The sequence below is a fragment of the Carassius gibelio genome, chromosome A7 (assembly GCF_023724105.1).
Source record: "Carassius gibelio isolate Cgi1373 ecotype wild population from Czech Republic chromosome A7, carGib1.2-hapl.c, whole genome shotgun sequence".
Classification (NCBI taxonomy): domain Eukaryota; kingdom Metazoa; phylum Chordata; class Actinopteri; order Cypriniformes; family Cyprinidae; genus Carassius; species Carassius gibelio.
Window position 1 is genome coordinate 17,958,070 of NC_068377.1, and position 22,902 is coordinate 17,980,971.

The 22,902-nt window shown below is 38.1% G+C and overlaps 1 protein-coding gene across 4 annotated transcripts; it reads left to right on the plus strand.

The window, feature by feature from the left end:
* Nucleotides 1-3,503: 3,503 nt before the first annotated feature.
* Nucleotides 3,504-22,456, plus strand: LOC128016707 (cytoplasmic dynein 1 light intermediate chain 2). Of its 4 annotated transcripts, none has more exons than XM_052601403.1 (13): nucleotides 3,504-3,654; nucleotides 4,318-4,391; nucleotides 5,035-5,151; nucleotides 5,375-5,605; nucleotides 10,991-11,145; nucleotides 12,859-12,952; nucleotides 13,405-13,540; nucleotides 14,019-14,130; nucleotides 14,215-14,274; nucleotides 16,919-16,960; nucleotides 17,207-17,324; nucleotides 17,959-18,093; nucleotides 19,185-22,456. In XM_052601403.1, the coding sequence occupies exons 1-13, from the start codon at nucleotides 3,575-3,577 to the stop codon at nucleotides 19,292-19,294; spliced, it is 1,464 nt and encodes a 487-aa protein (XP_052457363.1). In that variant the 5' UTR covers nucleotides 3,504-3,574; the 3' UTR covers nucleotides 19,295-22,456. The 4 variants fall into 4 exon arrangements, with proteins under 4 accessions (XP_052457363.1, XP_052457365.1, XP_052457366.1 ...); XM_052601405.1 differs by having other exon boundaries at nucleotides 19,190-22,456; XM_052601406.1 differs by lacking the exon at nucleotides 3,504-3,654 and adding an exon at nucleotides 3,703-4,173 and having other exon boundaries at nucleotides 19,190-22,456.
* Nucleotides 22,457-22,902: the final 446 nt, after the last annotated feature.

The window sequence follows — 22,902 nt, forward strand, 5'->3', positions numbered from 1 at the left end:
ACACATGAATGTGATGAAACATGGTCGTGAGAAACTAGTTTCCTCTCCGTAGTTCTGCATGCTTTACAGCACAGCTTGCATTTTCTTTTTACTTTTTGTACTAAATGGCAAGATTATAAAACTAACAACGTAACACAGGGTTTTACTTTAAGATACTGGAGAGCTTGTGGTCTCGTAAAAAAATAAAAATAAAATAATAATAATAATAATAAAATACATGTTTTATATCTTGACAGATTTAATGATCTACGTTCATGTCTAAAAATTGCAAGTATTGTTTAGATTTCGGTCGCACAGCTGGTATGTCGGTAATTTGTTAAAATGCCCAGCTATTCTGGGCAGAGAGTTCAGGGTTACAGAGTCCCCAGACTCTGTGTGCTGAAAGGTTTATGATCTGTGAGCTTTATGCCACATAGAATATTTAGCAAGCGTGTCATATGTCATTAATCATAAAACTCATGTCAACAAAACAACAAAAACGTTTGTTCAGGATGCAGCTCTCTTTGGGAGAAAAAGAAGACAGCAGCCTCTAGTGTCTGAAGAATGATGGTGCATCAGCTCTTTAGACTATGCCTGTGAACAAGACGAGAATAACAAGAATGACATTTAAAAAAATAATACGTATTTATATATATAAAAAAATAAATAAAAAAAAAATAAAAAATCACAATCCTGATGATCTGAGTTTAAAATAAGATTAACTGCAGCTCACTTTCGGGTTATTACAGTTAGAGGAATAGTTCAACAACAAAAAAAAACATTTTCTGGAAATGTTCTCACCCACAGACCATCCAAGATGTAGATGAGTTTGTTTCTTCATTTAAATAGATTTGGAAAAATGTAGCGCTACATCACTTGCTCACCAGTGATTCCTCTACAGTGAATGGATGCCGTTAGAATGAGAGTCCAAACGGCTGATAAAAACACCATCACAAACCACAAGTAATCAACATACCTCCAGTCCATCAATTAATTTCTTATAAAGTGTACAGATGCATGTTTGTAAGAAACCAATCTATCATTAGGGTGTTTAAACATTCAAAGTGAAGTGACGTGACATTCAGCCAAGTATGGTGACCCATACTCAAAAATTCGTGCTCTGCATTTAACCCATCCAAAGTGCACATACACAGCAGTGAACACACACACACCCGGAGCAGTGGGCAGCCATTTATGCTGCGGCGCCCGGGGAGCAGTTGGGGATCGGTGCCTTGCTCAAAGGCACCTAAGTCGTGGTATTTATGGCCCGAGACTCAAACCCACAACCCTAGGGGGTTAAGTCTTACTCTTTAACCACTAACCCACGATTTCCCGTTTCTAGGCCACGACTTCCAAGTTTTACGTTAAAAACCTCTTAATGCTGGACTAGTTTCAAACAAGCAGATCTTTACTTCACATAATGTTAACTGACGGACTGGAGTCAAGTTGATTATTGTGATGTTTTTATCAGCTGCTTGGACTCTCATTCTGACGGCACTCATTCACTGCTGAGCAAGTGATCCAATTCTAAATTTCTCTGTTGGGATGCAGAAACAAACACATCTTCATATTGGATGTCCTGAGGTTAACTGTTCAGCAAATATAAATTTTTGAGGCAACTATTCCTTTAACTAAAACTAAACCTAAACTACATATAATACTGTAAAAATAACAGTGGCCTACTTACATCATGAAGCCCTTACTTAAGATATACAATCTGAACAATAAATAAATAAATATGTTGAAGATAAATTCATAGAATAATTAATTAAACCGTTTACAACTGAAGACACAAGGCTTTTGCTCCTCCTGTCAGTAAAAGAACATGCAGGGTGTTCATGGATAAAGAATAAAAGGAAGAAGGTCAAGTTACAGGCCTCTATATGAGTCAGGGTTTTGGCATGTTAATTCTCTCAGGAGACCTCAGTCTTACCCCTCCACTCCTGCCAGTAGAGCACAGTTTGAGTTTCCCCCGTCATATGGAGCAGCCAGAGGGAACAGCCTCTAGACGTAATGGAGGCAGTGCTTCAGCTGTCATCCCTTCACCAAAACACTTCATTTTTAGGTGGACCTTCACTCAGCACCTATAAACACACATCCATCAGTTTGTGGTCTTTATTTTTAATTCCCCTACTGTTATTTTAGTTTACTAGTTTCTTCCTTGTATATTTCTATATCTGTTTATACCAGATCTGGACACCATAGTTTGATCATTTCTTTAACAGTGTGATGCTTACCTTGTATGCCCTATAGTATTTTTGAACGCTTGTAAATGGATTGACGATTTTTACATTTTTTACAAGTATTTTTTATTTTTATTTTATTGCTTGAAAAATAAATTAATTAATTAATTAAATTAATTGCGAGATTGTATGTTGTCATGTGATCTTTCCACCGGAAGATGTCGTCTCTGCACTTTCTAGATAATCTTTTTTATTTTTTGGTATCACAAATTTGACCTGAATTAACCTTTCTAAGTAACTATTTAAAGCCCAGTTCTTGTTCTTGATTATGCTACATTACGTTAGGATAAAGTATTTTATTTGGTTAAGAATATTGCATTTAAAAAATTGTAAAAATTGATTGACAGACAAAAAAACATGTCAAGATTTAAAAACATGTCAAAATTGGACCTGCAAAGATGAAACACTAACGTTACTACTTTTCACGAGTCTATATATATATATATATATATATATATATATATATATATATATATATATATATATATATAATTTATTGTACATATTTTTTATGTCATACTACCCATTCTTTGAAGACTGGCCAGAAATTACTCGAAGATAACAGAGGAGTGAAAAGTGCACCACGCATAACTCTGTATATACTCCGCGATACATTTATGAATATTTCCACGGGTTCGTGATCACACGGGTTCGTGAACCGTGGACTGATCCATATATATATGAGGAGAGGAAACTGATCCGCGGCGCTTTGTGTCAGGTCGAGCCATCTACAGTCAGATCTTCACCATAACAACGCAACCGAGCAACTGACCTCAGATCAGCGCATGAGTCATATCGCATGCACTGACACTGACATCAGCGCGCGGCAAAGTCTGAAATGACATCATTCAAGCCAACGCGGATAGTGCTGCCTTTTCAAGTGCCTGATCATAATTCATACAGCAGTGCATCAAGTATTTTACGATTTAATGTATTCTGCATAGCATTTTAAACAAACAAAATAAGACTTATGATTTCTGAGGAATGATTCGGTGAAATTTTCCGCTCTTTTCTTTTATTTTTTTTTCTTTTTTGTAAAGTTGTCTTTGTTTTTATTTTACTGTCTATGGCGATAACTCGTACACATAGCTCGCACTACGGTAAAGGCGTTGTTCATAAATATTAATTTAGTCAGGCTGTCTGTGCTTTGGATGTGTTAATTAATATTCATGACCCAACCTAAGCGGCCACTTAACGTCTGCGTCAACTGGGAGACCCGCCCAGTATTTGTTTAATATTCATCAGGTACGCCTTCGCCGTAGTAGGGAAGGTAATTCGCGAAGCGTCTCGTGTGAGGTCCTCAAGCAGTCAGTGTGCGCCTCGCCGCCTCCCTTTGTGCCTCTCCACTCAAGATGGCTCCCGTTTTAGAGAAGAAGCTACTGGGCGACACTCTGGAGAACAGCAACGAGGATGATGAAGGACAAAACCTCTGGTACGCCTCACCTCGGAGTGTCCAGGAGTGAAGCGGGTTCTGCAGGGAGTTAGTTTATTTGACAGTCAGTGTGATGATTTGCTTTGTCTCCAGCCGGGTGCTGCCCAAACGCCGGTCCCGGATGAGCACAGAATACTTGACATAAACTTACGGCAAAGTCTGGATCAGGCTCGATTAAACCTTTACAGCGGGCTTAACAATAAAGGCAGTCTTCGGAGGCGTTAGGAAGCGGATTGTTTCGCTTTATATGCTCATGTCATGCTCTCTGGCTTCTGACGTGTGCTGCTGGCTAGTATTTGTTAAAACTCAACGCTTTACATGACATCTGTAGTGTCCAAGTCGTTCTTGAAGGAGCTTTGCGTAGCTAATTTTCTGTGTACGGCTTGTGATTTCTGTTTAGTTATGATAAGAGTCAGGAAACTGATTCCTGATGTCCGTTTCTAATGCGATCTAACGGTTGACTGACGTCCAGCGCGCGAGAGAAGCTCCTTGTGGTCACGGCCTTCTGCGGATGTTTTGGTAGCATGACAGTAAAGTTAACCTTACATAGTTAGTTGTCTGCAGTCCGAACTTACATTCAGTCTAATAACTACCTTATTAAAGCCCATGTCTGTTGATGTCATGGACGGCAATTTGTCGGTGCTCATTTATTATGTTTTTCAGGTCTTCAATCCTCAGCGAAGTTTCCACACGGTCCAGCTCTAAGTTGCCTTCTGGGAAAAATATACTGCTTTTTGGTATGTGCCTTTTTGATTTTTTTTTTTCCCTCCCTTCTTTTTGGTGAATTTGATTTTTAATCCAAAGTTATAGTTTTGCTTACAAATGTCGACAGGCACATTCAAGTGAAACAACCTTAGAAAACGTCTTTAAAATGTTAATGATTTAGAATGTGTGTAAAACTGACATCTTAAAGACATCTGTCAGACGTTTGTATTTAGCAGATTTCCTTCCAGATGAAGTGATCTCTAACAGAAATCTTTCAGAAGTACTGTTGGAAGCTGATATTGAATTCTAGTAAAATTCTGTCATTTAATCACCCTCATGTTGTTCCAAACTTGTATGAGTCTTTTTCTTCTCCGGAATCCAAATGAAGACATTGTGAAGAACCAAATGGTTTTAGTTAACTTTTATTTGAATTGCATGTACAAAAATATTTATATATCTTATGTGTTCTGCATACGAAAGTCACTCGTACAGGTTTGGGATGATATGAGGGTGAGTAAAAGATCACAGAATTTTTGGGTAAACTGTACTTTAAACGTTATCCCAGTCATAAACTGAACTCATTATCTTTGTCTAAACACTCTTATTACTTATATGTGGATTTGGTCACTTTTATGTCATGATTTAAACGTGCTATGATTTCTGGTGATGTTTTAGGGGAGGATGGTTCAGGAAAGACAACACTTATGACAAAACTTCAAGGAGCCGAGCACAGTAAGACAGGTCGAGGGCTGGAGTACTTGTACCTGAACGTCCAGGATGAAGACCGAGAGGGTAAGTGCAGTTGGAATAAGTGATAAAAGATTCAAAGAATTTGCAAAGTAATACCGAACTAGCTCTGTCATGATAATAAAACTTGTTAGTTGTCATATTAAACAAAAAAAGAAAAATAAATCCATAAGACTAGGATGAGTTTTAAATATAGTTTTTTATTGTTCACTTTTGGTCTATGGAAAATGCAGTTGATCACGTTTCTATATGTTTCCGAATCTTCCAGATTTGACTCGCTGTGGCGTGTGGATCCTGGATGGAGACTTGTACCACAAAGGCTTGCTGAAGTTCGCCGTGACTGCCGAGTCGCTGAAGGACAGTCTAGCGGTGTTCGTGGTGGACATGTCACGGCCTTGGACCATCATGGAGTCGCTGCAGAAGTGGACGAGTGTGCTGCGTGAGCATGTGGACAAACTCAAGATCCCACCTGAGGAAATGAAAGAGATGGAGCAGAGGAGTAAGTCCTGGTTTGCTTTTTTTACTACTAAGATGATGTACTGTAATACCAACAGCTTGGTGTTAGCATGTAGGGGCCTTCAGATTCAGGTGTGACTATGGGTGATTGCTTGTACACAAAGTCTACCTCCAGCTGTCTTTCCGCTAAACCTCTTATTTGACTCCAGTGGTAAAAATAAGCATGCTTTGAGTAGCTGAAAGTTCAACTAGAGTAACTTACGGTGAGGTACTGTATTAACCCACATCAGTCTGATGGAAAGATGGTGATGGATGTTGAAATGACTTATCATATCAAGTATGCTTTCTGTAGTAGATTTGTTCCTTCTCTGGTGGGTTTTGATCATATGTAAATGTTGAGATGCAGTAGCACACTGCTGTGTTTACATACTGACTTCAGGAGAAGAATCAGCTGCAGACGGAGGAGAGTAACTGTCAGATTGTGATGCAGAAGTAAAGACACAAATGAATTCTTGTAACACAGCAGTTGCAGATGTTGAGGTTTTTGGTTTGTTTTTTGATACAGTGAAGAATGATAATGTTTCAGTATTTAATCATTAGGACACCTTAGGACAGTTTTTCCCCCTCTGTTGTGAATAAGTGATTGTAGTTAGAAAGTCATGGGAATTAGCCTAGATCTAAGGATTATTATGCTTTTATTAAAATTGCTTTTTGTTGTTGACTACATGAGTCATAATCCACTTTTATTTTGGGAGTTAGCAGGGAGGATGGTTTATTGAAAGTTTATATATGAAGCACTCTTTGTGCTTTGAATTTGCATAACGCATGTTATTCAACACTTGCTGTAAGAAGAAGAGTGATTATAAATGCTGCTTCACTGGTGTTAGTTATGATTAAAATAATAAAAAAGCTGAGAATCATGGTTTCGATATATATATATATATATATATATATATATATATATATATTATGCATTGGTAATCCGTTTATCAAAGCTGCATTTGTTTGATAAAAAATACAGGAAAATCTTAAATATTTTAATTTAAACTCTTTTATATTTCAATGTATTTTAAAATGTAAGTTATTACTGTGATAGCATAACTAATATATGTGACCCTGGATCACAAAACCAGTCTTAAGTCACTGGGGTATATTTTCAACCAGGTATTTTTTAACACCCTCAGATTCCAGATTTTCAAATAGTTGTATCTTGGCCAAATATTGTCTGTCCCTAATAAATCATACACCAATGGAAATCTTATTTATTCAGATTTCTGGTGATGTATAAATCCAAATTTTGAAAAAAAAAAAAAAAAAAAAAGGACACTTAAGACTGGTTTTATGGTCCAGGGTCACATATTTCTTCTTATCAGTGTTGAAAACAAGAAGAGAGTGCTCTGACATGAAGTGAGAGGCTATTTCTGAGGATGACTGTTTCTGTTGTGCCCTAGAAACTGGGCTGTGAGAGCAGAATAGGGAAGTGGCTTGGCAATGGGATTGATTTTCAGCTTGTGTATGAAATATTGAGACCAGTGGTTTTGCATCACATCTGAACTAGGGACGTTCAGTTTAACTGGTTAACTGTTAACCAACTGTTAAGAATTTTGACAGATTAATACAATCAGTTAAACTGTTTAAAAAGTAATTCATTTATTTTCAGTAATTTTTCAAAATATTTTGAAAGGTTTGCCGCATTGTTAAAATAGGCTATGTTATGCGTATTTAAATACAACAATGGAAGCAAAAAGTCCTTTTAGTCATGAAGATAATCAAATTGTAAAAGGTTTGCCTTTACTTGTGTACATTCCCAATAAAAACAAATCTTTATGCATTTAAGATGCTGCGTTCTGCCGTCTGTTTCCTTTCGCGCAGCACAAAAATGAACTGAAACCGAAACTTTCATTTTCATAATTTATTATTCAAGTGAAAATACGTGCGTGATGTGATATGAAGACCATGTGAATCCTTATGTTCTGTTGTTTATTGCTTTTTGCACATGGCAAATTAATCCCCGGGAAACAAATGTTAGTATTTTTAACAGGTCACAGACTAGGGCTGTGCAATAAATTAAAATAAAATTGCGATTTGAGTGTGCACGATTACTAAATCACTTTATAGCACGATTTTCTGCAGCCCCAACCTCCCGCAGTATGTTATCTGGATCAATCAGGATGCAGCGCACCTAAGTTGAGCGCGAGAACAGAGCAGATTGGGCATATGCCTAACTCCAGGTTCACACACACTGTCTGTGATGCGTAGCCTTTTTTTTTTCGAGCCCATATTAATGGAACAGAATGTTCACACTGCACGCGGTAAAAGATGAGAACAGAAAATAGATTCACGCTCGCACATTATTTTAATGTGCTTTCGCATTACAATAATGCGCTCTTGTTGCTGCTTCTGAACCGCGTACACTTAACTTACTGTATACGCACTGCAGACGGAGTATGTGTGAACCTTGGGCAAAACATATAACACCTGAGGCACCGCTACGGTGAGCTTTATGACCAATGCATGGCAAAAAAAAAAAAAAAAAAAAAAACCCTGAACACGGGTTTTATTTATTTATTTTTATTATAATTTTTTGCCATCTGTCTAGATTTTGTTTGACATCTTTACTTAGTGATTATTTTGACTTAAGTCTGTTCTAGAGAAATGTTACAACTTTTTGATAAAGCTCTCATTGGTTTTCTTTTGGAAATATGTTTCAAATTTATACTGAAGGCATTTATGACTGTAAAGCATGTCTGTATGTGTCAAAACCGTGTTTAAAATCGAAATCGGAAAATTGATAAAAATCGTGATAGTTTTTTTTTTTTACCATATCGCACAGCCCTATCACAGACAGTGATCCTTTCTAATGTAATTTGGTTCTAATTTAAAATAATCTTGTTGGCTAAAACTTAATAATCGGTTAACAAGCGAGGAAAAATAACCAAAATAAACATCCCTAAAATGAATGGTTATCTGAATCAGTTGCTCTCTATCTGCCAGTCTGACCTTCTAATTGTACGGTGTACATCTTTCAATTTTTTTTCTTTATCATTTATACCATTACAAAAGATTTATGTTTACATTAGAGAAATAAAATATTTTAATAGAAAAGTTGTTTTGCATTGTAATAATGTCAGTATTACTGTTTTCAGTCTATTTCGATCAAATTCATGCACGTCGTGAGCATAAGAGACTTCTTTCAAAAGCATAAAAACCTTATTTTTCAAGTTCACATCTTATAGTGCCAAATGTTGGATATATATTTAAATGTAATACAAACACACTAAGCCTTTAAGCCGCCCATAGCTTTCTGAAACTGACCCGCCCAGAAAAAGAGACAACATGGGCAGCACAAGCAGGCAGCGTCCTCTCACTCCTCGCTTCTGACCGGACTCAGCACTGTAGTGGGAAGGACAGTCCAGCCCCTCTTACAAGACGTTGCATCATGGTCCGCTCCGTTAGCTGTTCATGACATTCGACTCGTTGCTCTAAGCACAACACCCGAGCGCATCTCAAACCACTGTGCTAAAACACAACGTCTCACAGCTCTTAGTCAGCTAACACATTAACTGAATATTATCTTACATGTAGAGACGACTGGATGTACTTTTTTGTGTTGTTCAAAGGCTAAACGTGACCATATAACCACTTTTTTTTTTACATTTAATTTTTTGCAAAAACAGCATTATTTATTTGGTATTTACTATTTGGTTTTTTGCCATCATGGTTTTTAGACCCATTTGACACTCGGACGGCTTCATAGCTGGAAATGCACACTGGCCGTGTATTCTGCTGACTGTCCCCACCCTTGTTTGTGGAAGCTGGTCAAAGTCGACAGAAGAAAGAGACTGTAAACTGGTTCTTCATTTGATTGAGGTTAGGCCACATTGATTAAGGAAGTTGGTGGTTCTAGATTAAAATCCATACCTCACTTTCAGCTGATGTGAAAACAGGCTGATCAAGTTTTAAAAAATGGTTTTGTTGAGAACTGAGATAACATGAGGCAGTGGAATCAAGGGTATTATGTAAAATGTGAAGACTGGGCCATGTGATATGAACTCTTAAGAAGAATCACTAGATGGTAATCATCGGTTTGCCTTCTGGAGCTAATTAAAATTTCCTAATGGACTCTTTGTAACAGTTGTTTATTGGTTTGCTGTAAATGCACCATATTATCTTGATCTCTGGCTCCTGTGGAAACACGTATGCGCCCCACATCACGGGGTGTGGGTAATTGAGTGTTATGTAACCAATTAATGAAGGGTTTCATGAGTTTATATGACTTTCTGAAATATTTTGACAAATGTTTTTGTAAAGAAGTCTTCTTTTTTTTTTTTTTTGACCAAGAAAAAGATTTTTTTGAAATCTGCTTCTCAGACAGCTGTGGTCTGTTATTCCAGCAGCACTGGAGCTGTTGTTCTTTAACAGCACGTTGAAGGAAGTCGTGCAGCTTGTCTGGTTTCTGGGTCATCTGGAGCTGCATTCTTAAGGTTCCTGAGGAAGTTTCTCCCCCTTTACCTCTCTTACCTCCCTCCTGAATATACCACTGATTAAAGGCCATTCCAGCCACCCACTTCAACACATCACCATCATGCCCTCTCCATATACTGCAGTGTATCAGCCCGGCAGTCAATAACATTGTTTTGGGTGGTTTTTCGCATGTTCTCTAGTCCCGTGTGAGGGTGAGGACTTGTGCAGGGATCAGACTGAGTCTTAAGAATGTGCTGTCAGCTCTGTTCACGTCTGAGCTGCTCTTCCACAGGCCTCGGCTGCTCAAATCTGTCCATAACAAGTTACACAACAGATAATAAACTGTCAGGTTAATGTTACAAATCCTTGCTCATGCTAAGATTTATTTTTTGTTTTTGTATTTGATTTTTGATTTAGATATTTTCCCTTCAACAATCTTTTTTTGGTACAAATCATCCGTTTGGATCTTATGTAACCTGACTGGAATGCCCTAATTCTGTGGATGTTCCCTTTATTTGTATAGATTTGTTAATTTATCTACATTGCTTTCAGTCATTTGATTTTTTTTTTTTTTTTAAAGTACACTCATACCTCTTAAATACTTTTATATTATTGCTAGTAAGCTAACATTAGCTTGAATGCTGTCTACACGGTAAAGTTATAACTTTTACTACTCCACTAACGGATTCATTACTGTGTCATTTAAAAAAAAGTTAAACTTAATTGGATTAATGTCATAATCATATATTACTCAGACCCCTACATCTATCTATGTATGATCTGCAACCACCGCTTATTTAAATATTATGTCTTTTGAATTTGTTGCAAAATATAAATGGTTTGTGTAATGTGAACAGTAATGTGCAGTGGTTTGATGATTCTGTTACTGTGTCAGCTGTATAATGTATCAGTTGACACTGTTGACTGTAAATATGTAAGTCAAGGTTTGTTCTCTTCTCTGCAGTGGTTAAGGCCTTTCAGGAGTATGTAGAGCCAGAGGAGTCACCCCAGAGACGAGCTCCAGCGGCCGGGGGAGAGGATGAGGGTGTGCTGCTGCCCCTGGGAGACAACATCCTCACACACAACCTGGGCATTCCAGTGCTCATGGTTTGCACAAAGGTGATATGGCCCTTTGACCTGGCATATTGAGTCTTAGGTGTTTTATTGCTTTAATAAAAGTCAGATCAGCGTATTTGAGATCACATTATTAAAGCATTCTAGTTTAAGAGTGCTGTGTGTTTATAAACCAACAATATTGTTCAAAAGTTTGGGGTCTGTTAAGTCTATAAAAATGTAAAAAAAAAAAGGTACAGTAACACTACAAAATACAGTAATGCTGTGAAGTATAAGTTGAAAAATATAATGTAAAAAAAAAAAGCTATATCGTGGAACAAAGAGGTCACCGTCAGACAAGGTTACTTTTAGTATGAAAAAAAGTATAAAAGTCTTTAGTGAACTTGTGACAGATTGCTGTACGTCTTTTCATATTAACTAGTTAAAGCACAAAATGAACATCAGAAGGTCTCTCTTTTTTCAACCGCGGAAATATATCAATGCAAAACTTGTTCAAGTTCAAGTCTTTCAACATTAGTCTACTCTCCTGTCTGGTTTGTTTGTCGGATAAAATGGTGGATTCGGTGTTGTGATGGGTCAGATCGCCTGTCAATCAAACTCTCAGCAAATGGGCAACTATTTTGTAACATTACACATCTTAACAGACTTTACAGACAAATTACTTTATGTTGAACAAGAGGTATGAATATATAAAACTTACTGACTTTTAAATGGTAGCGTATGCCCTGTGAATAAATAGAAGTGAGTAGATGTACAATTTCTGAAATCTGAGTGGATATTTTGAGTTGTTTTGCTCTGTGTTTGGTGATTTGGTGTGTCAGTGTCTTTAACCGGATGAAAAGCTCTCTTTATGGCGTCTCAGTAGCCTGCAGGTTCAGAGCTGCAGACTCGCCATGCCCCCCTCACATGCTCTCTCGGATCAGAACACGCTCTATGATCTCTTCTAGTGTTAGTCTTCCTCCAGCCCCGGGTGCGTGAAAGGCAACCCGTTTCTAAATGAGGTAGTTTAGGTCTGAGAGTAAAAGGTTCACTCTTTGTTCTGTTCAATGTCAGCAGGCACAGTGATCAAACAGCCTCGCCCTGGGATAGAGAAGAATAGAGCCTGGTTGAATTTCAGAAAGCAGTTCCAGTTTCCAGTACTTGAAAGCACAAAATTTGCTCTTATCAATATGCTTTAGTATCATCATTACTGATGTGCTCACAGCAGCAATTCACTGGCGTACTGCAATAACTTTAAAGGGATAGTTCACCCAAAAATGACATTCCAGAGCAGTATTAGGTTCAAACAACATTGTGTGGTCAAAAAAAAAAAAAAGAACACTTCAGACAATTTTCAAAATACAGACAAACCAAATATTACTCAGATGTCAGATATCATTATGGTATCAGATATGATATCAGTACCTGTGACATGCAGAGAGGAGTTTGCATTTGCAGTGGCCTAGACTGATCGGTCCAAGATATTTTTTGTCATGGCAGCCTCTTGGATTTTCATGCAGCCTTGCTGGCACCTCCTCTTCCTGCCAAAATGATTCTAGATTGCGTTCAACAAGATGGCTGCTGCTTCAGTTCTGTTAAGCATGTGTGTGCTTGTCTGTGGTTTTTAGTGGTGTGTCTGTCATCTAAAATCAGGAGATCAATGATGATGAATGAATGGTTCAGAAAAGCAAGTCTCTCATTTACTCACCCTCATGTTGTTTACTTCTAATATAATCTCAGATATACTGCATGAAAGACCGTGTTTTCTGTGTCTTCTAGTGTGATGCTGTCAGTGTACTGGAGAAGGAGCACGACTACAAGGAGGAGCACTTTGACTTCATTCAGTCACACATCCGGCGGTTCTGTCTACAGTGTATCCTACTCAGTCTTAGCATTTGTGTTGTCATAAATATTTCTCTTTTTCCCCATACAGTACACTGTAAAGAGAAAGATTTTGTTAAATATATGGTTAAAAATGGCAGAAACTGCCATAAACTCACCATCATATTTCAGGTATTTTGGGATTGTATATAGTTGCTGTTTATATTTTGCAAAAAATAACTGTATATTACAGTAAGGGAAATAATATCAATGTGCCATTGCCAACCTACTTGAATTATCAAGATCTGCTTTTTATGTTTAAAAAGTACATTTAAATTAGCCTTTTTCCTTTTAAAATACCGGTAATAATACAGGTGGTAAAACCAGAAAGTCACATGATGAATGTGACCTGTCCATAAAACAGCCAAAAGTGTGCGCGTGTGTGTGTGTGTGTGTGTGTGTGTGTGTTTTTACGGTGTACACATCCTTAATCACATCTCACAGATGGAGCTGGCTTGATTTACACTTCGGTCAAAGAGGAAAAGAACATGGACCTTCTCTACAAATACATGGTGCACAAAATATATGACTTCCAGTTTACTACGCCTGCCTTAGTAGTGGAGAAGGACGCCGTGTTCATGTGAGATCTTCAAAATCCCCTAAAAAATTGCATTTCTCATCTTTTTATGTGAGAATATCCGTATCTAATTCAATTGGTGTCAGTCAGGGGGAAGTTGTGGCCTAATGGTTAGAGGGTTGGACTCCCAATCGAAGGGTTGTGGGTTCTAGTCTCGGGCCGGACGGAATTGTGGGTGGGGGTAGTGCATGTACAGTTCTCTCTCCACCTTCAATACCACGACTTAGGTGCCCTTGAGCAAGGCATCGAACCCCCAACTGCTCCCCGGGCGCCGCAGCATAAATGGCTGCCCACTGCTCCGGGTGTGTGCTCACAGTGTGTGTGTGTGTGTGTTCACTGCTCTGTGTGTGTGCATTTCGGATGGGTTAAATGCAGAGCACAAATTCTGAGTATGGGTCACCATACTTGGCTGAATGTCACTTCACTTCACTTCACTTCACTGTCGAACTGGTTTCTGTTAAAACATTATATCTCTGTGTAGTCCATCCGGATGGGACAATGACAAGAAAATTGCCATCCTGCATGAAAACTTCTCAACGGTTCGACCTGAGGATCCCTTTGAGGACTTTATAACCAAACCTCCTGTACGAAAGGTGAGAAAAGAACCTAGGAATCAACATTTTACCTTCGTCTGCTTCTGCTTGTATAACATTTGCCTTTTTTGTTTGTTTCTAAAGTTGGTGCATGACAAGGAAATCAGTGCAGAGGATGAGCAGGTCTTCCTCATGAAGCAGCAGGTATGTTTGGACTACAGGAAAACCGAATGCAGATTTAGGATCTGGTTTCTTCATTCAGTGCTGAGGTTACACATTTGAAAGGCAGCTGAAATCAAGTGATCTTTTCTCTGACGTCAACATGCATCCCTCACAAAGCTTTCCTGCTGTCCTTCATTAGTTTGATTAGATGCAGTTAAACCCTTTTGACTTGTTTATTTTCCCTCGTGGTTCCGGAGTCGTCTGACCAATCAGGAGCTGGTGAAGCCCTCTTATTGTTTTCATCGACTTACCCAGGGTCGGATATGCAGTATATTGTTTACATGCACAATATTTGGAAATTTAATAGAATAATTTAGTTTTAATGGACATTGCAAGCCAGCTTTTTTTATGCTGGCACATGCTCTTGAGTTTCACCATGGGTTTTGTCATATATCTTGAACGGCTCCATGTGGTTTAATCAATTGTGAATGTTGTTTATGCAAGTTTTTTTTAATTTTTTTTTAAATTTTTTTTTTTTATTGAGTGGTCTTTAACACAATTGTAGGCTGTTTGTGCACTGTCACTGCTGTTAAAGGGATAGTTCACCGAAAAATTAAAATTTGATGTTTATCTGCTTACCTCCAGGGCATCCAAGATCTAGGTGTCTTTGTTTCTTCAGTAGAACACAAACAGAGATTTTCAACTCAGACCATTTGGCAGTCAGTCCTATAATGTCAGTGGATGGGAATCAAGGCTTTGAGAGTCATAAAACATACACAAACAAAACCAGTTAAACCCTGCACCTCGTGAGGTGTAAAGACACAAAGTGATCGGTCTGTGCAAGAAACTGAACAGTATTTATATAGTTTTCCAACGCAATGGCTGAATTTCGCGTTTTCTTCAGCCTACACGTGAGGCGTTTTGTTTTACGGCAGATTGCAGACTTCTAAGTGCATCACTGCCACCTATCTCTCAAATGGTCCATTTTTTTTTATCTCTCATTTCATTCTCCTCTCATTTTTAGGTGAATTATCCCTTTAAAAGGGGTCATATAATGCGATTTAAATGTTTCCTTTCTCTTTGGATTGTTACAAGCTCTTGGTGCATAAAGACCAGTAATGTTGCAAAGACTAAAGTCTCAAAACCAAAGATAGTTTTTTTTTTTTTTATAAAAGTTAAGTCCACGCCCCCACCTCTGCGTCACTGTGGGGAAAGATTTGCATAACGGCGCCCAAATGTTCACGCAAATAAAGATGGCGTAACTTTGATTCTCGTTATAGTATTGTTGTTGCCACACCACCATTTCGTATAAATGTGTGTTTCATTGTGAAAGCGAAACTTTGTTTGGCCTTCCAAAGAGGACAAGATCCGCTTCATAATGCCTAGAGCTGATCCGTGTTGGTCGCTGAGGAAATGCATACATTTTTCACTGTGGACCGCTGGATGGGCTTTCACTGTGCACGAAAGTGGAGTCTTCGTTGAATTCAGCGGCCATTATTTCTTTGCTGCTGGCTGTTCCTAACTCTAGCCGCTGGCTGGCATGTTATAAGTCATTATAATCAGTAATTATGTCCCCACTGGATGCAACAAATGCCTAGTTTGTAATGGGTTTTATTGTTTTTGTCCTGTCCCGCTGGTGTTCTGACAGGGACACGCATCACAGTATGGTGAGGGGCGTAACATTTCTGTCACACGCTTGAGATATTCGGCCAGTCACAATGCACTGAATAGCTGACCAATCAGAGCACACCTCGCTTTTCAGACCGATGAGTTTTGTAAACTATGCATTTCAGAAAGGCGGGGCATAGAGGAGGAACTAATGTACAGTATGTGTTTTTTGAACCTTAAACAGCATAAACACATTTCATTACACCAAATACACAAAATAATCAACATCATATGACCGCTTTAAGCAGCTGCTTTTGATTTTTTTGTATTTGAAATGAAAAGATCATTGTGTGACTGCATACAAACAATAATTTATGTATCACCCAAATACAAAAAATTAAAAACAATAAAAAGCAATATTATGACATATTACAATTTAAAATAATTTTTCTATTTTAATATATTCAGTTTTATATAATTATCCATGTGAAACTGAAGTATTTTGTAAGACAAATGTCACTTAGTTTCACTTTTATTCAATTTAATGCGTCATTGATTGTTACATAGGAACATAATACCACAGAATCGGCTCAGACCACAAAACATATTGAATTCAACACCGAATGCTATATTTTGAAGTGAAATGGATGAGATTAGGAGGAGAAACTGTTAGATACACTGTGTTAGAACTGATGAGTAGAAGATAACACCAATGACATTCATCAATATATAACACCCTGTTCAATCTACACATCCTCAGAATGATTGTGATAACTGCTCTGCTTTAGTAACATTGAATCTAAAGGCTGTCTGAAACTATCAAATGCGGCTTTTATCAAATTGGCTACTTTTTAAAAAAAGTGGGCGGGGCTGCTCTATGACTCCCTGTCTTCCTGTTTCAGTTGATTTTACTGATCACCACAGAATAGCCCAGCACCTTTCAAGGCACTTCAATGGACCTTTACAATTTTCTTTAAAACAAAATGACTGGCCCCAAACTTTTGAACAGTATTGTACATGGTTACATGTTTTACACAGCAATATTTCAGCTCTTATGTCTTCTGTCACTTTATTACAGTCATTGTTAGCCAAGCAGCCGGCCACACCAACAAGAGGAACAGTAAGTGTGACTTCAGACACCTTACACAGCTCTCACACTTTAAAGTGTGATACTATTATGCTGCTTTGAGGATCCTGAGATAATGTTGTGACACTAATGTTTTACAAACTGCATTACAAATGCTTTTTATTTTTTAATTGTACTTAAGATTTCTTTTTAATGGTGATCTCGTGTAGTGGGAATTCGGGTAGTCTGCTGAATTGGTTTTGCAGTCTCCTACCACTGTTTTTTTGTGTGTGTGCGTAGGAGTCTCCTGCCCGGACTGCGTCTGGTTCACCCCGACCGACAGGCCGGACAGGGCCCACCAATGTGGCTAGTGTCTCCCCCATGACTGCAGTGAAGAAACCAGACCCCAACATGAAAGGTACGAAATCTTACCTCGCAAGATTACGCACACACCACAAAACCTAAATGAAGCTTTGTGATCTCATGGCTCTCTGTTCATCAAGCTGGCACAAATAGCACATGATTGTGCAGTTGAGCCACAACACAGTGTTTTCATGAGAGTCTAAATATGAGCACTTTATTCTCTCACTCTTTCTCTCTGTGTTCTTCTGTTCCCTCTCACACTCATCTCATTTTGCTGGTTCGTCCCTCTGCTTCAGTCTAACCTCTCTAAACTCTGCCCTCCTGAGGAGAATGTAGGGATGTGAAATTATATTTCAGCTAGACAGCATGTTTCATACCAGCAGTGATACATTCAGTCGTTTTAAGTAAATCAACTTTAATCGAATTCTTAAACATTCCCACCCTTTTGGGTATCATATTACTTTTTTCTTCATTTAATTGTGTTCTTTTTCAAATAGTTTGGTTTTTGCCAACTTTAAGTTTGTTGGCATTTTAGCTAGAGCTGTGCAGTGAAATTGATTTCAGCCTCCAACGATTGATTGATTGTAAATCTGGATGTATGTTTGCTCTTGAACACCTCACAGTGCAAGTGAATGACGTCTGGACATTGCCACCTGAGGTCATTATATTTAGTTTGTGTGTGTTTCTAGGAGCAGCAGCGAATGAAGGAGTGCTGGCCAACTTCTTCAACAGTCTGCTGAGTAAAAAGACGGGTGTGCCGGGCAGTCCTGGGACACCGGGGGCGGCAGCAGGAGCAGCTGTACAGGGCTCTGCCAAGAAAACAGGTAAATTCTTCCTTTGCCAGCCTCAACCCCAGAAACAGGTGAAAAAACAAAAAACAAAAACAAACAAACAAGACGACTGCCACGAATAGGTCATATTTCACCCTAAAATCATAAAGGGGAAGGAAAACGGTTTGTTTTGCATAAAAATAAAATAAAATAAACTTGATTTAATGTAATATTTATTGCAGTGGGTAAGATTTTTTTTTTTTTTTGATTAAAATGCATTCAGTCATAATTGTCATAAAATTGGCCTCAGTTTCTTAATGCATGTTTGATTTGCATGAAATTGGCTGTGCATTAACTCAAGATACTCCTGACAAAAGGACTTTTTATTTTTATTTTGGAGAGATAGACCAGTATATTGTGGCTTTGGTCTGTAGTGTCTAATTGGCCTGTATCTTTTGAATAAAGTGTCTCAATTTCACAAAACTTGGTATACATGGACAACAGGACAATCTGAAGAGTTTTTTTTTTTTTTTTTTTTCAGTTTATTTCCCTGGTTGAATTATGACCTGTACAATCATTCATAAGATTCACCTGATCACCTTCTGTCAAAATGTTTATATATTTTTTTCCTCTGGACAATGCTCTTTTTTTGGGGGGGGGGAGTTTTACCTTCAGAGCCAGAGAGAATAAAGCAGGAGAAATGGGTTGAAAAGCCTGTGTGAGTGACGCCAGCATGGATGATTACATCTCATACTGACTGGTTTTCATTCCTAAGATGACGTCGAGTTCATACCAACTGCACTTTTTCATGCTTTGATATTTAGTTTCAGTTGTTTACGATGAATTGCTAACATATTAACACATTTCTGTGTTCTTTAACTGCTGTTATGTCCCCATCATTTAAATGACATTGTGTTTGGATAAAGGACTGCATGCAGTGCTTTTTTTTTTTTTTTTTTTTTAAACCTTTTCCTGTCTTTCTCATTAAGTTTGCATTTGTGTAGCTGCACGTAGCATGCTGCTTTTGAATGCATACCAGCATGCAGCACTCATCCACACAGCCAACCTGTTATTTATATTTATATATAAAACACAGAAGCTACAGGAGATTACTCTGTTTTTTTCTTTCTCCTCTGTCTTCCAAGGGCAGAAGCCGGGTTTGACTGACGTTCAGGCAGAACTGGACCGAATGACTGGTAAACCCGACTCGACGGTAACGGCCAACAACACCCCTGCGACAGAGAACGAGGCATGAGAACGCCAACAGCATTGTCCACTCTGGAAATCAACATCTAATGACATAAAGGAGAAAAAAAAAAAGCTATTCATGACCAAAATTCCCCCACCTTGTGCGTCATCAGCAAACAGACCGTGGTTTACCAAAAGCGTTGGGACTCTATCCAATGTTGTGGGGGAAAGAGAGATGCAGCTGCTTTTCTTTGTTTTCATTTCCAGAACCCTTTCTATGTTTGTTAGTTTGCGGTGATACATTTTTGGTGTGGCGTATGGCAGGTCAGGTAATGGGTGCTCTCTCCTTAAGGAGGCAGTCAAACCTCTGAAGCGCGGGGCCTTGCTTAGCTTGGGGAACCTTCAACGGCACCCATTCTCCTCCTCCTGACAAGAGCAGAAACACACCGCTGCATTCAATGAGCAATCAGCTACAACTCCTGCTAAAATCCGAAATCTATTTGAAAACAAGAAGTACTTGCAAAAGATATATAGTGTGTACAAACATAGTTACATTTATGCTGATGTATTTATAACAAAGAAAGCAAATCAAGCTTTTATTTTCTGTCTGTGTTTTATCAGTGAGAGGTTAAGCTTCCCTTAACATGGTTAACATCACTGATGTCATGACACTAACGACAAACACCCATTGGATTTCAGCTGTCGCACCGTCTCTTTAAATGATGTAAATATGCGCTAAATATTTGCTATACAAGCTTGGATTTGATTTTGTATAAAATTGAATTATTTTAACAATTTATGAAGAACTGTTTCAGATGAAAACAAGCATTGGTGAGTATCAGGCCGAACTTTTTTTTTTTCTTTTGGCTATGTTTGGATTTGGAGGAGAGGAGCAGGGCAGCATCTTTAGTATAACTCCCAAGTGCCTGTGTCATAGTGGAGGTGCTCGTCTCCAAAAGAGGAATTGCACTGTGGCATCAACAGTCAATGTCCTGCTTCGTGTAATTTATTTTTGGGTTATTTTATTTTGAAAATGCATTTCTGTGGTTATTGCTTTTTTTTTTTTGATAAAATTACACATTTTGCTTACTTCAGTGGCCTAGATAGTTGTTGTTTTTTTCTTCTTCTTTTTTTCTTGCTGGCATAGGGAGCTCACCTTTCTTTTTTGTGAATGTCAGCGTCCACATAAAACATGTTTCGCATCCAAGCGGGACATTTCGTCCCAAATGTGGCTTAAACCACTAGCGCCATTCTCATGTGGCCAAGTGACAGACGTGTCTTTTCTCAGTCCTTACAAATGAGATCTCAGATTGGTCTGCTAGCACTTCTTTTTACATATATTTTGAGGACTGTGTAGTGATTCGTATGAAACATTCCGGTTGTTCCGTGTGCCCTGCCTCAGTGCCCACAGGAAGTGATGACTTCTTTGCCTTCAGTGTAGCGTTCACTGTTGTCACTCCATATGCTCCGTCTCTTCACTCAGGGGAGGTCGGAGTCCATACAACAGCCTTGTCCGTCTTCACAGTACATTACTCAGCATTTTCATCCACTGCTGATACTGTATCATATTATTGTTTCTAGCTAAATGTTTTCAGATTTTCTTTTTTTGGAGTTAGTTGGTTTAGCTTGACAAATCATCCACAGATAGATGAGAGTTTTTGCTCTCTCTAATGTTGCAGTGGAGAAACTGTTAATTGAGCAGCTGAAGTGGCTTTTAAATGATCATTACATTTTCAGATGAAGAAGGAAAATGCAGAGAATTGGAATCTGGAACCAAAGACGTAGAATCCACGTGTAATGTCAGGTTCGAGTAGCTGTCCTAAATTCCTCCCAGGTGGCCGCTCTTGGCTAAGCCTGGAGAAGGCATCATTAAGAAACGGATCCTCTGCTTACTGGCGGTCTGTGGTCAATGTCAGATATATATGAATTATTATTTTTCACTAGAGTGTGAAGGCTTTTTTTTTTAAGCTCTTTAAGGGAATAGACCACAAGACGTGTCGTGTTTACTGTTGTTTTGCATGAACTTGTGTTCGAAATATGAAAAGCAAGATCTCATACCAAACTAGAGATAAGGAACTCAAATGAAATTTTCATTGATGCTGCATAATATTGCTTAACGGTTTCCATTTATGATGGGCAGGGCTAAAACATTTGCTGATATTCAAGCACAACATTAAGTCTGGACTATATACCTCTTGTTTCAGTGGCTTAGGTGTTTCATCTATTCAGATCGTGTAAGAACTTAAGATGAAGCCTCGGATCACATCTAACGTTCTTACTGCTTTCAGAAGCGCTCCTATAACCATAAACGCACTTAAGGATTTCATATAACCTTAAACGCACTTAAGGATTTCATATAACCTTAAACGCACTTAAGGATTTCATATAACCTTAAACGCACTTAAGGATTTCATTGCATTCTCTGCATTTGCCGTGTGATTGAAATCTCACTAATAGCACTGATGCATTCCTGTGAACACAGCTTATTGTCCTCCATAAAAGACTGAGTTCAGGGTTCAATATTATTTCATGGCGTTGTAACTGTTTTACTGGAAGTGAAGAACTGTTATTAGTTCATCTTCGTATAATTGTCAAAAGTGGCATATTGTCAGCTACTTAAATATTTAGTTTTTTTCCACCTCCAAAAAGTTTGATGTTTACTGATTTCAATAGTAGCTTGGTGCAAATGTAGCCAACGGAGTAAGAAATTGAAAAAACTGAGATGCCTGAAGTACTTGAAAAATCTTCCTAACTCAGAACCCATCTGTTTTCCCAAAGGAGACACACAGTGGATAAAATGTCTAAAGGTGGCCACCAAAAGAAACAAGTTCACTTGGCTTCCGCTTCATTGATTTCTTTCCCTTGGTTGGGGAAGATTGCAGTTATATATAATGACCAGCACATTTTATATATATATATGTTTTATTCAGACTAGGATGGCAGTTGACCGCTTTGTTCTGTATAATCCTCCTAATGTTCACTTACCCCTGCAAGAAAGAAAATGGTGAGAAAATGCTCTGGCTTCCAAAATGATCAATACAGGAATTGAAAGACCTGTCTGTTCACACAAAGGACTGTGTTTGTGAGCTGTACCTTAAAGTGAGTCTGATTGTATGGCTTTAACTTGATGCAGTATGTAGCCATGTGAAATCTTGCTTTTAATACAAACAAAGATAAGGAAATGTCTTTTTTTTCAGTCCTGGCTTAAATAAAATACAAATCCAGACTACAGCTGTCTTATGATTTTAGTTTTTTTTTTTTTTTTTTTTTGCTTGTCAGTTGATTTCTGAAGATCCACAACATTTTAGGAGAGAGCATTACAGCACTGATTAAAACCTTAAAACATTTCATTTAATTTTGACCTTTTGAACCACAGTTTATGAGATGCCACAGTTTTAAATATTGTACATGATTTTGGGAACCACACCAGTAGGGGGCAGTGCTGTTCTCCCAATATGTATTTTTATTTATTTTCTTTTACATACATTTGAATGCATAATGTATTATATAGTACTGTTTTATTTATATATACATACTTATTTAGGTGCACTGTTGTAAGATCCAATGTTACAACACAAAAACAGTATTTACATTGTTTCTAAATAAGTCTACAAGTGGCTTACTAAATATCTTACTAAATATTTCTCCACAGTTGTACTTACTACCAACAGTACA